Genomic DNA, 18,954 nt, shown 5'->3' on the forward strand with positions numbered 1-18,954 from the left:
TAGCATCAATTTAGCATAAATGAAAATTTCACATCTGAATATTCATTGAATATTCATTTAGGAAATAGACTTTTGTTCTTATGATTATGAAATTATGTCACTTCATAAGTATGCAATGAAAGGTACAAAGGGATCGCTTTTTCAGTACAGAAGTATTAGAATTTGGACGTGAGGCTTGTCCAAATTACATGACAATTTTCGTATAAATATTGTTTGAGTTAGATATTCTGCCATCAGATATATTTTAATGGAATTTGAATGGACTTTATTATCGAAAAAAAAATGATAATGAATCGTAAAACGTTCTTGACAAACACCTGGTCAATCAATATTCATAATTGTTTTGTCTATAAAAACGACACAAACCAATACAATGAACAAGGCAATTCCTTTAAATATGTGTGCCCCTACATTTCATAAAATGTACAAATCATTTTCATTCATATTATCAGTTTTACTTATAGGTTTCAATTAAATTGCCGTTTATTAACCTGCTCATATGAAACTGCAATAGTTGTCACAACGTATTGAATATTGTACATCACGGGAACTAAAGCACATGTTGCAGTAATGGCTACGTGTGATCTTCCAACACTTGTGTAGAGGCTTAAAATGTGGTATAGTACACTTACTGAATCAATTTCCCATCTAAGTATTATTCAAACAATCAAAAGCATACCTTATATCCACATATGATATGGTGTTGAACAGGGATATATGTAGATACTGAATTCAGTTTCATGAAAAAAGATATGAACGATACGCAAAATATACATCACAATACTTAAAGTGCAATCGGAATGGTATTGGCATTGTGCTTACTTTTGTTCAACCGACCTTCACCTCAAAGAAATTGCCTAATATGTGCAACAATGTTGACGTGTAACATCACTTACCGATGACCGATTTCTTTCAAAATGGCGGCTTCGCTGACAAGGGTGCACAGGATTTTGCGAGGACATTTTCCTTGATTCAGGGATCTTTTGTACATAATTGTGAGATGTAAGTAATCAGAATTATTCTGACTGTCTGTGTATTGATATGTGTTTTTATCGTTTACATAGTAAATGACTATGAAGAAGCCAGAAATGCTGATAAGTACCGTTGTCGTTCTGCGTGATTTTGTGTCAATCATGGCGTCACGCTGCACTAAAAGTTTGACAGTTTCTTATGGATTACCAAATTATTTCATTGTGTCTATTTTTAATTTGCTATTTCTTGCTACGATACTCTTCCCCTGAATATACTAAGTGTATTGAGCCATTGTAAGCAATGATTAGATGGCTCGATGTTGGAAAATTTCCGAAAATGCTACACAGTGTAAAATTGGAATTTTTCCTTCTTTACATTTCAAACAAGCGCTGTCTTTCAAGCACAGCGTTCGTTTTCATAAGAATTATCTTTTGCTTCGTGTTACCTAGACAGTTGGCATTGGTGACAAACACCATTTGTAATCTGATTCTAAGATGTGTGGGGAATTCAATGATGCATTTGTCACAGCTGACTATGAAATATACGTGATGCATCTCAATACCGGCCTTCTTGAAACTTGATTTTGTAAACACTAACCAATATGGCGGAAAGCTGACTTAGGCGTTCGTGTAAGTGTATTTTCAAAAGCATCTGGGTTCATCGGCAACGTTTCAGAATGATCATTACCGGTTACATGAAAACTTGATACCAGTAATCATTAATATGTCTTTTTTGAAATTTATTACTCCCAGTAATTATCCAATTTTCACATTTCAAAACATACTGCAAATAACGCTGTGAATCCCGATTTTGTACAGTTTGAAAAATGACGACATTTACGATGAAGAATATTTTGAAAGGCAATTTTAAGCCCTTTAGCTTGGTCTGAGATAATAGTGGATGGTATCAAGAAAGAGGGAATTTTCCGCAGAATTCAAAACTGTGAAGTATTTATATATGTGTGGTATATTGAGAATTTTATTGGAGTTCAAAGTGAGGGGTGAACAGGAGGGACCTATATGTCGCTGTGGTATCCAGGGGGTTAAGGTTGTTTTGTGCAACGGGAGGCTATCCTTTGTGAAGGTCTAAGGTTGTAATCTTAGAGATAAGGTTGACCTTAAGAGATAAGCTGTTTTGAACAACGGAGCACAGGCATACATATACATTGCTATATGCAGTCTATGAAATAAGTCCGACCACCTGAGACGTCCTAAATTTTTGACAGACTGTCTGAATTTAGGCCTAGTTAGCCCAATGGTGTGGTGCAAATGCTAGATATTCTATACATCTGAATGAATTCTTGCTGACCAGTCCAGTTTGATGTAAAATTTTGAAGTTACCAACCCTTATGTCTGGCTGAGGTTTTGGCTTATTTCATACATTGCTATTTGAGTGAAATAATCATAAATACAGTGTTCAATCACAACATCCAACACACCTGAATTAAACTCACAACTTTTCCTCCCCAGGAGCTGGGCAAGTATCTTGACTGTATTGTAACAACGACCTTGCCCTTTATGAGTCATCGTGGACCTCTGCAGGATAGCAGCCAGACGCTGCTAAATCTGCTGATTGTGGAGAACGCAGGTGTTCTCCGTGATGCTATTGGACAGTTGGATCCATTCCCTGAGGAATATGAGTTGAGTAATTACAGGAAAGTCCACAGGAAGCTGCAGAAGCATGCTGGGAGAGGATCCTTGGTACAGGTGTGTGAACTTGAGTCTTGTAGAATGAAACAATGATTGGTGCCATCTGTTTGGTTTAAAACTAGTAAATTGGACTGGATTCTATGTTTAAAAAGTTACTCATTGGGACTGAGAAAAATATTCCGTTTTAGACCATGTGCAGGATTGTAGAACTGACACGGTTACCTAATACTACAACTGAACCAGTTTGGTCACCTTTATATATTGTTGTATCACATGGTTCTCTCAATTTCTGACTAATTATAATCTCAGTTCACTAATTACATTGACAAGTATACCCATACTGAACTAAGATTAACTGATCTTTGTCAGCAAACCAAGTAGTTTTAGTAGGATTAATTAGTGACTATACAGATCTGGCCAAGTCCTTTGCATGCACTGGATTAGATAGTACTGATTACTGTATGAACACAAATTCGTGTTGTTCAGTTCATGCCAAGATCAGGAATTGACAGCTGCCAGATTGCAGAGCTTTTACATGATGATCAATGTATAAGCGACGAATGGGACTGAGATTTTATGCCGGTTTGGACAGTTGCCGGTTTTGACAGCTGCCACTGAATGTTCGTCACATTGTCTCTGCATTAATGAGTCCTGTCATGTGTTAATGAGTCCTGTCATGTGTTAATAGGAGTATAGAAAACTACTGATAACTTCAGTTGTTTACAGTGTTGATAATGTCAAAATTCTTCTATGCAATTTTCAGACATCAGATATTTAAAAACATCCTCAAATCAGTACAAACACTGACAGAATTGGGATTGTACTTACGTAATTTTTTCAGTTTGAAAATAAAGTTGGCAGTGTCGTACAGCTAAATAAGCATGCACAAAACTGCTATTTGGTTCATGACTATATTTGCTGTATATGCTCCCATGGGACATGGCCATGTCATTGACCTGCTTGATTTGCTGATACAAGTGGTGTTAAACTGTAATTACTCACCCACTTATATCATCAAATCTTGATTTGAACACTAATTCTATTTATGTTGTCTCAAGTATTCCACAACTGATGATTTGTTCTGGATGTTCTCCAGGAGATGTGCCATACAGTGAAAGTCCTGCATGAGAAGCAGACGGTCACTGAAGGCTGCACACAAACTATCCGCTCTCTCTATGCTCTCTTGTGCCAGAACAGATCGGAGCTTCAAAGCTTAACACCAAACTTACGAAGTAGGTCATTCCACATTTCAAACTTCCATCAGTTTAATGTCACCATGGGAATATTTGAAAACACATTTATGACCACCCACTTCCTTTTTTCATGTTATTGGTACCTGAAATGGTGGATTAAAAGCACATTCCATCCCTCGTAGCAATGTAACAACAGTTAGTATCTTGTGGCATGTTCCTTGTGAAATTACTTCCAGTGCTTTCAGAATCTGCATTATTCTTCCCCTTGACACATAATTAGTAATTCCATGTAATCAGTCGGTTTGTTTATCTCTCATTATCCCTTGCAACAACAAAGCGGTTTCCGTGGAAACGCTTAGGCTGTGACTATTACTGATGATGAGGATGTCATCATGTCTGGAGCAGGTCTCCCAAACTATACATGTTATCTTCATCACATTTGGTCAAGCATGATCCATAGATGTGTCTTTTGGGGATTAGACCCACATATGAATATTATTTTCTGTGGTTTCCATGGACAGTAGCTTAGGCTGTGGGTTTTAGGTTGTTATCTTGTTTAAAGCAGATTTCCCAAACTTTAGATTTACCTAACTTGGTACACATATTTGCCATGTACACCATGGTCCCTAGTTGTACCTTTTTGGCATTACACTAGTGTGAATTTTATTTTTTGTGGTATCCTTGAGAACGTGTTTGACTTTGACTGATATTGGTGATTGGGCTCTCCTCTGGAGCAGAACTAAAGCTGTTCTCTATTTCTTCACCAAACTTGACCCATAGATGGGTCTTGTGATACAGTGATGCCTTTTGGTAGGTTTGCATATCTAAATAAAATGCAACAAGTTGGACCTCGCCTGAATTTGGTGGTAGTGTTGTTTGCTGGAGCAGAACCTTAAAACTTTACAATTCTCTCCTTCCAATCTTCTGTATGCACACCAAAACATTGACATACTGTTATCACATTTAGTAGACATATCTGTGAAGAGTATTTGCTGTTGCGGGTGATATTGATAACTTTGTTTTCTTGTTTTTTGTTGAGTATATTGTCAGCATTGGTCACTTAAATGCTGCTTAAACACCATTACATCATAATGTCACGTAAATAGTTTTCAAAATGGACGTCAATCCATCTTCCCTGACTCCCCAACTGATCATCCTGAATGTCTCTGTTTCAGATTCAGCTGATGGTTCTGTGCTGTGCAAGCTAGTATGTGAGTTACTCCACCTGACACAGTCAGCTTGCCATCAGGTGGCATTGGAAGCTGCATCGTGTCTTGGAGTCATTGGACCTATTGACCTCTACACACTCTCCCTCCCAAAGAAATGTTCTCGTCCTGGACTGCATGACTCATTGGAAGTGTACCAAGACAGCTCCGATGGACAAAAGTACTGTCAGATCTTCCACTGTCTCAACCAATATCTTGTGGATCCTTGGTGAGTCCTTCCAGATAGCCAGAAGTACAGGCAGATCATCAAAAATTAAATATCTACTCAAGGAAGGTTGTAAGGGACATATTAGATTAACTAGAAAGTCACTGCCCGTGTACTAGATTTGAAGTTGAGCTTTCCATCAGGAGACTTTTGGTGCTTTAATAGTGCCTCAGCAATCCTTCTTCAGGAAGACACAAGCCTGCCTTTGTATATTGCAGCATCACAGTGGTACAGAGATCTGGCAAGGTGCTGAAGTCCATGCTGGCAACAAAGCTAGGGGTAGACTTCAGCAATGACTACAAGGCCAAACTAGCTGACAAAGACTATCTTTTCAACTACCTGCATCCCTTCAAGTGCAAGAAGAAGGTACGGAAACATTTTATAGTATTTTGTGTTGAAACTGTCCCTCTTCATCACTGTTTGTTTTCTCACCTCCATACAATATCTATATTATATCTCAGCATAAAAAGAAAACCCAAAGTAAAAGTGTCATAAAAATACTGATACACTATGGACCATAATCAGGCCAATTTACTGTTTTGAACCCGTCAGTATATGCTGCCACACCGGAGGGAGACAACTCTTCTCATTGTTTTCACTCCGTACCACGAGTTGGTTAAAACCTTTGTGTCTTTCAGCCTGTGGCTACAGAAGCATCGACGGGGAATTTAGAGAGGTTCTTCCAGACAGTCAATACAGATAGTTTGTGGGTGCCAGAACATGGCGACCACAGACGCTGGGTGACGGACCTGTCTTGTGCTCTCCTCAACAGTGGTTCAGTTACTGATGACCTGCTGTGTCTGCTGGCTCCTATATGTGAACTCAGGGTAAGATAGAAACACAGAGGAGGTTTACACTAATCGTGATAAGGCTGTAGTCATAGCTTTAGTCAAGTGAAGCTTTAGTTTAAGAGTCTTTCTGGTCAGTTTCCTCTCCACAGATGTTTCCATTATTTATAGGATATAGCTTTGTGATGCTTCATCTGCAATGAATTACAGAGATTTATCTAGACTTGCTCTTAGGATATATTTCCCCCAAGTCTCTCACAAATGCAAGCAAAAACTCCCCCAGTGGAATCACAACTTTTGAAAATCGTGTCATATCATGCTGTCTACTATTATGGATTTGCACAAGTGATATCTGCTTGATAAGTTACTTGGAGCAAAACGATGTTTACCCCCAAATTTATTGCCAAGAACTCAAGTTTGAATCTTTGATGAATCACTGAGATTGCCATCTGTATGGGCAGAATCCAGATCTGCTTGACATGTTGCAGCCTGAGTTCTGTGAGATGGTGCTGCCATTCCTTGTCCACAACATCCTGGTTGCTGGCATCGATGATCATTGGGAGGTGGTGTCAAACAGGATCTGTAGCTTCTTCCGGACTCACTGTGAGATAGTATGTGGCGGTGCAGGGGCAGCGGCCTCCTCCAGGGATGGTAAGTGTATTAGTGGTGGATATTAGGTCCATGTGGTCAACTTAGTGCTGATACAGCAGGCAGTTGCTGTTATTTGTCCAAGAAACTTACTTGCCCCATTCGTCACAGTACATCCTCAGTTAATATAAAACCACTTAAGATCCCAGTAAGAATTCATCATCAGTAACCCATGCTGTCATGTGAGGCATTGATCGCTTGATTGTCTGGTCCATACTTGATTATTTACAGACTGGCCTCAGAGAGCTGGAATGTCGCTGACTATGGCATTAGATAATAAATAAACACAGTGAGTGTAAGTGGGTGAAGGTTAATAATTACATGTGATGGGGGAAGTTATTGTTAAATTGTTAGAAAGAAAATGGAGGTTATATTTATGTTTATGGAGGTTATATTGGGGTTTATGGAGGTTATATTGGGGTTTATGGAGGTTATATTGGGGTTTATGGAGGTTATATTGGGGTTTATGGAGGTTATATTGGGGTTTATGGAGGTTATATTGGGGTTTATGGAGGTTATATTGGGGTTTATGAAGTTTATATTGTAAATGTGTCTGTACCTGAAGCACATGACTCAAAACAGGTGTAAGCATAGAAAAGGGTTTCAGAAAGAATGATACGGCCAGTATTTTATAAAAGTGACTTGATGTGTTAATCTGCAGTGAGTGTATGCTGCAACAAGGAATCGGTACAGACCATGCTTCACGTTGTGCAGTATCTTCGCCAGCAGAAAAGACCAAGACGAGGGTGAGATTATATACGATATCCTTATTTCAGACTTGGTGTTTGGATATTTGTATTCATTCATCCATCGGAAATTTCAACCTCACTTCACCTCTCCTGCCCCAACTCCATCAAAACCAAAAGCCTAAAATAATGATTTTAGGTTGTGTCTTGGGTGTTTTTAAACTCATTTTCACTTTGCCAACTTGTGACAAGCTGGTGCCAAAGTGTAAGATGACAACTCATTGCCACACTAGAGACAGATGACTATGACATTGTGTGAGATAATAACGTGATGGCAAGATGTAGACACATGTTTGTGTATGATGACCCATTGCCACAATGTAGACAGATCTTTGTGTAACAGGAGGAAGGTGCTGACTCCCTGGGATGACAACTTCTGGCTGCAGCTGAACTACCTGGAGGTGGCCAAGGCTGCCCTTTTCTGCTCCGCCCCCTTCACCGCCATTTTGTATGCTGAGATATGGTCTGACTCTTGCAGGTGAGGAACCATGATTCGTATAGATTTGCAGCTGCAAAATCTGTTTTCAGTATGACGTAATGACTGTATTATCACCTCATGCTTGTCTTTTAGTGAGGAAGATAAGGATTCATCATCAGGACCTGCTTCTCAGCGTTTGTCTCAGCGAGTGAGTCAGGACCAGCGTCTCGACACACTGAGTAGCATCACGTCCTCCAGCACCCAGCTAAATGTCCAAGAGTTGTTGCTAGAAGCGTATCAGGGTGTTGGAGACCCAGATGGGGTGTATGGCTGTGGAGCTGGGAGACTGGCGGACTCTACGTCAAGGTAAGACTGTGGCAACCCTGACTGGTTCTGTGGGTTTAGGGGACCCTCTTGGGGTGTATGGGTGTGGAGCCATTAGACTGGCAGACTCTACATCAAGGTGTAGGTGACTGACTGACATCTTGAGATGTATTGGTAGGGAGACCAGACTGGTAGGCTCTACGTCTAGGCTGACAACATGTTTTCTGTTTCTAGGATTAAAACATACCTTCATGAGAACAGGCTAGAGAAAGCAGTGGTTACCTTTGACATTGGAATGAAGATGGGACAATCAGAAGAGGACATGGGCCTCTTAAAGGTGAGAGAGTCCTTCTCCCAGAAACCTGGCAATATGTCTGCATGTGTGAGGAGCAGATTGTCCTGTACATCAGGAGAGTCACCTCACTTCAGACTAGATTAACCTTGTCAATGAAATAATGGAGGCGGTAATAACCAAATATGGATTAAAACTTTCGCATTTACCAAGCTTGATGAGGGGCGGTGGGATAGCCTAGTGGTTAAAGCGTTCGCTCGTCACGCCGAAGACCCAGGTTCGATTCCCCACATGGGTACAGTGTGTGAAGCCCATTTTCTGGTGTCCCCAGACGTGATATTGCTGGAATATTGCTAAAAGCGGCGTAAAACTAAACTCACTCACTCACCAAGCGTGATGATGTATGGGTGTGCTAGATAATATCAGCGCTGCAACACTTCTGTGCTTATATTAAATGTATGGGAGCTCTGGTCGTCTTGATGATTCCAAGGCCATTTTTTGGACAGTCTCCAGCATTTCATCATGAGCTGTCTGCTGAGAACTAGATGTGGATGTCTGATTTACATGTGCCCTCGTTCCTTATAGGTGTTGTTGTTGTTTTTGTGTAGTGACATAGCCTAGTGGTTCGTGCAGAAAACCCAAGTTCGATTCCTCACATGGATACAATCTGTGAAGCCCATTTCTGATGCCCTTGCAGTGGTATTTCTGGAATTTTGCTAAAACAGAAAACTAAACTCACATTGTTTGTACATTGGGAGTTGAAATCAGGTTGTCCTGGCCAGACACATCTCTTGCTCTGTTCTCAGACTGTACAGACTTTCGGCGCTGACTACCTGCTGGACCTGTGTCTGAGGGGGAAGGTGAGACAGACGGGGCTGTCTCCAGCCCTGCAGGAGGTGCAGTACGAGGCAGCATGGCGGGCAGGACAGTGGAACCTTGATGTGCCTGCAAGGTATGTTTCTCTAGTGTTGGAATCTCGAGGACAGTAGATTCTAGCTGTGACTGTTTCTTCATGCGGAAGTCATTTGGAAATGCGTGATGAAATAAATAGTGCAGTAAGTGTTTTGTGAAGATGTGATGCCTTTCTTGGAACATTTATATTTGTCATGCATATCTCCAAATATATCCAGTTCTTTCTATAATTTTTTTTTGCATTATTTATTTTAGTTGTTTACCTGTTTTTCTGTACCTTGGCCAGTTATTTGTTAAGCTGTTGGGCTTTCTTTTTGTACTGGGGCACATGTTAATCACAGTAATCTCAGTGAGGTCTACTGAGAGTTACACTTACCATGTTCAACATTGTGATATGTCAAGTGTGGTCATGTATATTTGGCTGTCAGGCACCTTCTTGGTATTTGTTTAAGGGTTTAACCCTACCATGTTGAACCTAGTGGTTCGTTAAGTCTGTGTTTGACTCCAGGGTTGGTCATCAAGCTGGGTTTCATCAGAAACTCTACTGTGCCATGGATGCTCTTAAGGATGATCAGCTGAAACTAGCTCAGGCCTCCATAGATAGTGCAAGGTGAGTAACAGGATAGAGACTGCCATCTCATTCGGAATATGGAGCTGCTCATGTAAATATGTAGGATTTAGCAACCAGCGTGAGCTTCTAACATAGTTCTGTGATGCCCCCTGCGGAATAGAGGATGGCTATCCTTCAAGTAATTGACACAACCCAGATTATCACAGATTTTGTTTATGTGTATTAAGTATGTCTGACATGTTTCTGTGACAGGCAGAGCACCCTTCAAGCTATCGACACTAACCTGGAGAGTTGCCGTAGTGTGTACCCTGTCCTCAGCAGACTCCACAGCCTGTTCCATCTCCAGCAGATTGTCGACGCCCTTGCCAGGTCCGTCATCTAAGTGACAGTGACATTTGGATATATTACGTCTGTTGAGCATTTGAACTTTAAGTGTTCAAGTGGTTTGGTGCCACATTTGTGGCCCAGGAGAATCTCTCGCTTTCGTTTCAAGAGTGAATGAGTATGGTGGTGTGGCACTTTCAGTAATATTTCAGCAGTATAACAGACCACAGCTCTGTACCTTGGGTGTTGAGCGTGACCTTTCCATACCAACTTTAACTGAATAGATAACAAAAAAAGCAGAATGGTGTCTTACACATGAAATCCCTAAGACAGTCTCTTTACACAGCAAGCTTGCGTTTCTTTTGCAGCCCTGACTCTGATGGTTTGACGACGACCCTCATAGAGAGACTGACAGAGGAACAAGAACCAGTCAATGAGTTTGAGTTTCTGCAGCCAGTGTGGGATGTGAAGTGTGCTGCTCTTAAAATCCTGGCCCACAAATACATGGAGACAGAAGATGGAGTGTCTGTGTCTGCGGTCCTGCGTCGGCAATTGCAGAACATGGCTAAGGTTGCCAGGAGGGAGGGCCGATACCAGGTGAGCTACTACAGGTGTAGATGGGGTGTCTGTGCTGGTAGTGTCAGGATTGAGGGTCGCTACGACAAGTGTAGATGGGATGACAGTGTTTGTAGTATTTCCTGGGGAGGGCCAATACCATGTGAGCTACAAGAGGTGTAGGTGGGATGACTGTAGTATTTCCTGGAGAGGGGCGATACCAGGTGAGATACAACCAGTGTAGTTGGAGAGTACTTATCAGAGCACCTGTACTGTACTAAAGCTGGTGTGGATGGAGTGAGTGTGTTGGAATTTTGACTCAGATCTCTAACTAAATCTGTTAAGCAGGTATGCTCAGCAGATCATCGCCGCTAAGATCAGAGGTTCACAGATTATCTGGGTTGATGTCTTTTCTGTGAAGATGCATGTTGAGGCATTATGTCATTATTTAAGGAGTAATGTGTCTTCAGGTCGCAGAGAGAATCATTGCAGAGTTGCGGCAACAAGAGAACAAAGACAATGGATTCAAGCTACAGCTGGAGATTGAGGAGGCCAAACTGTACTGGGCCAGGGATGAGCAGAACATTGCCAAACACCTCATGAAAAGTCTCATTGGAAAACTGGAGAAGGTGAGAACAAGTTGTCAGTCACTATTTGAAAAAGGATTAAGGAAGACAATTTGTAGGGTGGGGCATCTTGCCACATGTCTGTAAGGCATCTTATTATGAGATAATATAAGTAGTTCACTGGCCATGAGGAGGTGGTGGGTTGAGGTACCCTTGATGTTTGTTTATGTTCCCTGTGCCTGAAGATGCCTCAAACATTCAAAGGTACCTGAACCCTTGTCCTGGAGGGACCAGTGAACAACAAGCTATTTATCTTACTGAACACCTAAATGTTAATTTTGAACTGTTTTTTCCTGTAGGTATTGTCTGAGTAAAGTTGTCGCGATGTAATTCCCCTTCTTGATATTCACAGGATCTACATTTGAATGATTTGTCGAAACTTCTTTATTGGAAATATAGTCAAATGTTTTCATAGCCATCGCTAGATTTTGCAGCAGACACCAGAAAAACAGATTTAGAGTTATCTCCCTTCCATGGATTTCCAGTCGCAAAACATCGGTAATTTCCATGCATCGCGCGTGATTTAATGTTATTCAAGATAAAAAAGTAACTACCATGAAGTACCGAATGAGTTGCTATTGGCAGCAGTGTGTGTAGTGAAAGGCACCTCACTTGAACACAGGGTTCATTGAAAATAAATGTTCAGCCAGTCACACTGGGAAATTTATGTGTGAGGTAAGATAATCAACAATTACCAGGGCAGGATATGATTTTGCCATCTTTTAGTTATATGCCCATCACACCCACAGTGCACTGTTTTGTTGAGATATTGTTTGGCAGCCATTTTGAAGCATTGATGCATGAGTTGTAGTTAGTTCCCTTGCTGGTGCACTCTCATTGTGCCTGCATCACAGTTTAAACTTCATAATGTTTGATATGTTGTGTTCGGATACAGTTCCATGGTATTGTCAGCTATATGTCACTCCATTTACGAGGGTTGGCTGAAAAGTTCTCAGCCTGAGTGGTTTTTCCCCACCAGTTAGAGACAGGTGTTTGCCACCAATGAGGACAATCATTTAGTGAATCACAGACACAAGAACTACAAACGTACTAATAGTTTTATCTCAACTACAGCTCTTTTGGTAAACCTACCCTCTGAAATCATCAGAACTGGACAAAAATGAATACAGGGCAGTCATCAAGTACTTGCAAAAGAAAGGGATGTCCCCAACACAGATACATGCTGACATGGTCTCCACTCTAGGGGATGATGCTCCTTCATTTTCCACAGTAAAGAAGTGGGCTGCAGAATTTAAGCGTGGCAGACAAAGCCTTGATGATGACCCACACTCAGGAAGGCCTTCAACAGCAACCACTCCAGAAAACATCATGCGAGTGCTTGATATGTTGATGGATGATCGACGATTGACTACTCGACATATTGCTAGTGTAGTGGGCATCTCTCATGAGAGGGTTGAGCATATTATCACCAACGAATTAGGAATGACTCAAGTTTCTGCAAGATGGGTGCCAAAGCTGTTGACAGCATAACAGAAACGTGTCAGGTTCCAGACGTCCCTTGACAATTTGCGTCGTTTTGAAGCAGATCCCAATGATTTTGTGGCACGATTTGTAACCATGGATGAGACCTGGGTACATCACTTTCAACCAGAAACAAAACTACAGTCAAAACAGAGGAAGCATCCTGATTCACCAGCTCCGAAGAAAGCCAAGTCTGTTCCTTCAGCTGGAAAGGTGATGGCATCAGTCTTTTGGGATTCCAGGGGTATTCTGCTCATTGATTATCTTGAAAAAGGTCAAACTATCAACGGCAGATACTATGCTGTTCTACTGAACCAGTTGCGAGAAGCAATCAAAGCCAAACGACGAGGGATGATCGCTAAAGGTGTCCTCTTCCACCAAGACAATGCGCCTGTTCACAAATCGGTGGTGGCCATGTCAACAATCTGCGATTGTGGCTTTGAACTCATTGACCATCCTCCTTATTCACCTGATTTGGCTCCTTCTGACTTCCACCAGTTCCCCAAAATGAAAAAGGAACTCGCCGGTCGCCATTTTGCAAGTAATGATGACGTCATTTCTGCTGTGACTGATTTTTTTAGGGTAGCTGAAGAAAATTTCTTCCTGATCGGGATTCGGGCCTTGCAGTATCGCTGGCAAAAGTGTGTGAACTTGGAATAGGACTATGTAGAAAAATATATTACAAACGTGGACTTTGTAATTTTTTTTCACAGTGAGGCTTAGAACCTTTCAGCCAACCCTCGTATGTCATTAGTTCCCTAAGTTTTGTTCGTCCTTATTTACGTTATTACTGATTCATAAGACGCTTGGACTTTGTGATGTTGTTGGGCTTTGTGATGTTGTTGGGCTATGTGATGTTGTTGGAAGATTCTAATGAATCTTTGTCATTTCAGTTGTGATTCAGACTGAACTAAACTGTATATATTTTACTGATTACAGAGGTAAATGTTTTCCATGTTTTCAGATTCAGGATGAGTGTTTTGAAGCAGTGAAATTACTTCCTCAAGCTCTCGGCACGTATGGCAACTGGCTGGCGGAGACTCGCACTGAGAACCCCAGTGTAATCCTGGAGCACTACCTGGAGAAGGTAGGACAGACTCCTCAGTAACTGGAAGGTCTCTCCAGCCATTTTTTAACAGACCTCAAAAGTTGGACACTGATGTCAGTTTTGTGGCAACAGTTTATAAGGAGCACCAAAACACCAGGCATAATTGTTGTTAGATGTTCATTGAATCAGGCTGTTTGCCATCATCACTTTCTTTAATGTTATGTGTACAGTGAAACCCTGTTTATCCGGACGTTTTGGTTTCACTGGAAAATCGTCTGGATAGTGAGATGTCTGGTTAACTGGATCAAACAAGCAAAGTGTGAAAATTAAGTGAAAGCAAAAAGAAATCATGTGCGTATATCAATAAATCAACAGTCAATAGTAATAACATTGAATCATCATAACATATAAGTGTACCGATAATACATGCAAGGCAGAATGCAGGTTACCATTTGTCAGGTTGTAATCGTGTAGCGTGTGGAGCTTGAGATGGTAAGTAAGGTGAAAAACATAAATCGATTCCGAAAGGTTTCTATTTTGCCAACTGCGTATTCTTTTTTTTTTATTTTAAATGCCCTAAAAACATATGACATTGCATCAAACTTATGTTGTCTGCAGAAAGTAAACTTTCGGACGGGATCACATGACTTAGATCATGTGGCAGATAGCAGGGGTCGATTTATAAGTGTTATATACACTACAATTACAGTGTACTTTACCTTAATCCTACTTAACATGTGTTTTTGTTACTGATGAGATGTTCCCAGAGCTGCCAAATCCTAGTGAACAACCTGAGTAACACACGTCACTAGTGTTTTGATGGCTAATTAATCAACTCACACCAAATGCCTTGCGATAGATTAAGAATCAAATCACATAGTCATGAGGTAAACAGTACTGACGTGACACATACACATGCACGTTGCACAGATCTCTCTCCAGATAACTGGATCATTTTTTAATGGAAATCTGTGGGAATGGTTTGAAAATTGCCCATCCGGGTCCGGAAGCACGGGGTGTGGTTAAGCGAGTACAATTAATGAATGTAAGTTCCGCTTCACATAAAAATTGTTCAGAAGGCGGGTTTTCCGTATATGTGGGGTCCGAGTAAACAGGGTTTGACAGTATTCTGATTTTAAAAGATATTTTAGCCCTAGGTCTGAGCATTGTGACGTTTAAAGATTGTGTTAAATAACCCATTCATTTGTTCATCTCATTCAGTTGTTAAGTCCAAGAAACTTTGTTTTTAGCACTATACCCTTGCTTATGTGTTTCACCGAAGTGACAGTTAGTGAGTGAGGCAAGATTCCAGCAATATCACTGCAAGAACCAGAAATGGGCTTCACATTGTACCCATGTGGGGCGTTGAATGTAGGTCTTAGGTGGGACGAGCGCACGCTTTAAGCACTAGGCTACCCTACCACCCACCACAGTGATAAGCATCCAAGACCTCATTCAGGCTTTCCTCCACATCAAGCCAACATGCTGTTATGAAATATTTTTCTGGGTGGCACTAACCTCAAGCAATCCAGAGTTATCTACTGTACTAACTGTTGTTGTTGGCACAGACGGTGGAGCTTCTGGAGACCTCGTCGGATGGCGACATGATGGAAGCGTACCTGTCCCTAGCTCAGTTTGTGGATTCCCAGTACCAGAACATCGTCAACTATATGAAGTCCTCTACATTCGAGGCCAAGCAGACACTTATGAAGAAAGCCAAGATGGATTATGAGACTTACAAGGAGCACCTGCCGGACAAGGAGTAAGTGCTGAGTGTCCTGTTTCACCCCACGTCCATCTTCAAAATGTCAGTAGTGGCCTAGAAAAACATCTTGCAGTGACGACAAATCTAAGTTTGATATGTCTTCTGGATAGTTATGCATGTCTACATGTATTTTGCTTCAGTCGTTATCTACGTACCCTAGACAAGCAAGGGGAGATAGATGAGCGAGAGGTAGTGGCACTGGAGCAGGACAGACACAAGTTCCTTCTGAAGGCCGTGGAAAGTTATCTCAAGTGCCTCAAGGCTGGGGACAAGCATGACCTGCGAATGTATCGACTCACCTCTCTTTGGTTTGACAACGCTGCCTCGCAGGAGGTTAACCAGCTTCTTAACGTGAGTAGCTACTGGACACATAGAACGTCTTTGTTATCTGTGCATCATGCTTTTTGTGTATATGTGCATTGTTGTCATGATACAATTTCCAATATGGCTTTTGGTTTTTTCCAATGTCTTAATCATCATTTACATCAGGTCAAGTTAGTTTGTGACCTGGCTGATAGTCTGAAGTTTTTGTTTCCAGAATGACATTAAGTTGTACAAGCTGCTTGTTCCTTCCACTGCCTCTGATTTGTAGTCAATGGTACATGAGATGATCACAATGTCATAATTAAAATGTTTTACGTGCAATGTTGCTTCCACCAGCACTTTAAGGTTGTGCATTTTGCTTCCCTTGCAGTTAATATCACCATCATTATCTCCTGATATTTTTTTAGCGCAACATCAGGTTGTTCCAGTTCAGACCATTGCTTCTGCGCCTGACTGTTCTGCAGTTTGTTACACATGAGACATAACTTGCTCATGATTCTGGTGTTTTCAGAGCAACATCGACGCAATCAAGTCGTACAAGTTTCTGCCCCTGATGTACCAGCTGGCTGCTAGGATGAGTGTCAAGGAGACTCACTGTTCCCTCTTCCAGCCAACACTTGCCAAGGTAAAAGCTTCCAGCATGTCTACTTGTATACCGTCAAATGCTACATCAACCAAATTGCAGGTTACATTCTATCATGTTTTCAGCTGTAAATTATTTTTGAGAAAGATGAATGCTATTTTTACAAAGTTTTTGAAAGATAGCAGAATCATGAATTCTGTTTCAACTTAAAATGATCTGGTTATGCGGCCAGTGCGTTAATTGCTCTTTCAAATGGTCAGGGTGTAATTCAGTTTGTAAGTTTGGTTTTGTTCTTGAAAAGTGTTGGCATGGTGGTTCTCAATCATTGCTTGGTTCTCAATGGCTCTGATGGTTCTGAGGTATAGCTGGAATGTTGCTAATGACAATAAACAGGATCTGTATTAGATTCTGTATCAAGATCTGGTTTGGTTGTTTTGAACATGACATATGCAGTATTGTGTAGATTTTGTAGTTGTTGTTTTTGTTGAGTTTTGTTTAATGGCAACAGTCTGTAAAATGTTGACCAGACAATCCAGATATCAACATCATGAGCACTGAATCTAAGTAACTGCGATACGATGACATATATCAAGCGACCACCTGATCCCTTTAGTCGTCTTTTACTGAAGACAGATTCCAAACAGGATCATCATGGGTTGTAGATTCTGGAGACCGCAGCTTTAGACCACCCGCACCATGCTGTTCCAGTCATCATGGCACTAGCTCATGCCAACAAGGATATGGAGCTGCTCACACAGGCTCGGGCAGGACGAAGCAGGACGGGGAGGCTCAGCAGGACAGTGTCTGATGCACAGCAGCTGGAGGAGGTAGGAGTCACGTGGTTCTTATTTCACGAATGTCAGGGATGTACAAGTCTAATACTGTCCACTTGCAATACTATAAGGCAATATGACATAGTTCTAAAATATTTTTTGAACTCTTACCTCCTTTTGATAGCATTTCAAGAGTAAACAGAATCAATTTGGAGGGGTTTCACGCAAGTCCTACAGCTTCAAACCTCAAGGATCTCAGGATCAATCTGATTTATTACATCATAGATAATTGGATAGTATTGTTAAAACGCCTGCATGTTATCAGAAATGAGTGACCATTGTAACTTGATAATGCCCCCAAATTGCATGATGACGGGCCATTATCATACTCATTGTTAGGTGATGTCATGAGGAGCTTTTGATGTTCAATCACATATGGCTCATTTTTACTTGGGTTCAATATTGACAATATTTCTGACATTCGTCACATGTACCTGTGCCATTATAGACTTTCTTGCCAGCCTTAGCAATTATACCATAAATTACAACATGCAGCAATGAAAACATCGAATGAAACACTGAACACTGAAAAAAATGGTGGCTAGTATGAGCATAGGTCAAGATTGAATGTCGTCACGTTCAATAGTGACTTCTTCTGTTTTGTTCTATGACCTTTCCATATTTGTTAAAGGTGTGTCAGTGACCTCTGTCATTTGTTGATAGCAGTAAATGTTTCAAAACTGATACCATTGTTTGTTTTCATGCTGTCAAAAATTTCTATCCATTTTAAATATGGAAATGCCATTTTATGGGCTTCTGCAAATGATTAAGCCCCCCAAAATAGCATTAACCTTCCACTGAAGAGGACTTTAGAATCCTGTTATGTTCAGGCATTGTCAGTTTCTCCATGTGTGCTGCAGGACCGGGTGCAGGCTGCCAAGAACATGATTGACACCCTAAAGGAGAACGGGAGAGTGTCTGCGATTGTGCGCCACATGGAGGTATTGTCCGTAGCCTACATCGAGCTGGCCAACACCAATGTCGATAAATACAAGACAGAGAAAAGTAAGTTTGCTAGTTTTGAATCTGTGACCTCAGTAGGTCTGTGCTTGGTATTCGGTACAAAGATTGGTAACAAGTGCCCCAAGCATACTGATACAGCATGCCACTGTTTGTTTGTTTAACGCATTACACAGCAGTGTTCCAGCTACATGGTGGTGGTCTGTAAATAATAAAGATTGGAAGAGACAATCCAGTGATCAACAGCATGAGCATCGATCTATGCATCTGGGATACATAGACATGTGCTAACCAAGTCAGTGAGCCTGACCACCAGATCCCGCTAGTCACCTCAAGCATGGTTTTCTATTCTTTTTTTGTCACAGGAACAGCAAACCACTTAGGCATTTGTGACTGTACACCTGGCTGATCGTGTGTCACTTCTACTCCTGATATCATGGATGTTGTTCATGCTGTCAACCACTGGTTTGCCATGTTTTGACTGACTTGTTTATATGCTGCAGTTATGTG

General features: G+C 41.2%; 1 protein-coding gene across 1 annotated transcript in view; it reads left to right on the forward strand.

Moving 5' to 3' along the window:
• Positions 1–18,954, forward strand: part of LOC137286970 (serine-protein kinase ATM-like) — a 64,289-nt gene that overhangs the window by 35,977 nt on the left and 9,358 nt on the right. Inside the window, exons 30-50 of the mRNA XM_067819029.1 lie at positions 2,442–2,678; positions 3,718–3,853; positions 4,990–5,248; positions 5,464–5,611; positions 5,884–6,072; positions 6,522–6,684; positions 7,343–7,427; positions 7,771–7,905; positions 7,999–8,211; positions 8,404–8,506; positions 9,268–9,413; positions 9,882–9,983; positions 10,197–10,313; positions 10,637–10,865; positions 11,294–11,452; positions 13,896–14,018; positions 15,548–15,741; positions 15,885–16,095; positions 16,580–16,693; positions 17,314–17,478; positions 18,345–18,489. Of these exons, the coding sequence (XP_067675130.1) occupies positions 2,442–2,678; positions 3,718–3,853; positions 4,990–5,248; positions 5,464–5,611; positions 5,884–6,072; positions 6,522–6,684; positions 7,343–7,427; positions 7,771–7,905; positions 7,999–8,211; positions 8,404–8,506; positions 9,268–9,413; positions 9,882–9,983; positions 10,197–10,313; positions 10,637–10,865; positions 11,294–11,452; positions 13,896–14,018; positions 15,548–15,741; positions 15,885–16,095; positions 16,580–16,693; positions 17,314–17,478; positions 18,345–18,489 (3,373 nt within the window). The remainder of the gene's footprint in view (positions 1–2,441; positions 2,679–3,717; positions 3,854–4,989; positions 5,249–5,463; positions 5,612–5,883; positions 6,073–6,521; positions 6,685–7,342; positions 7,428–7,770; positions 7,906–7,998; positions 8,212–8,403; positions 8,507–9,267; positions 9,414–9,881; positions 9,984–10,196; positions 10,314–10,636; positions 10,866–11,293; positions 11,453–13,895; positions 14,019–15,547; positions 15,742–15,884; positions 16,096–16,579; positions 16,694–17,313; positions 17,479–18,344; positions 18,490–18,954) is intronic.

The sequence above is a fragment of the Haliotis asinina genome, chromosome 6 (assembly GCF_037392515.1).
Source record: "Haliotis asinina isolate JCU_RB_2024 chromosome 6, JCU_Hal_asi_v2, whole genome shotgun sequence".
NCBI lineage: Eukaryota > Metazoa > Mollusca > Gastropoda > Lepetellida > Haliotidae > Haliotis > Haliotis asinina.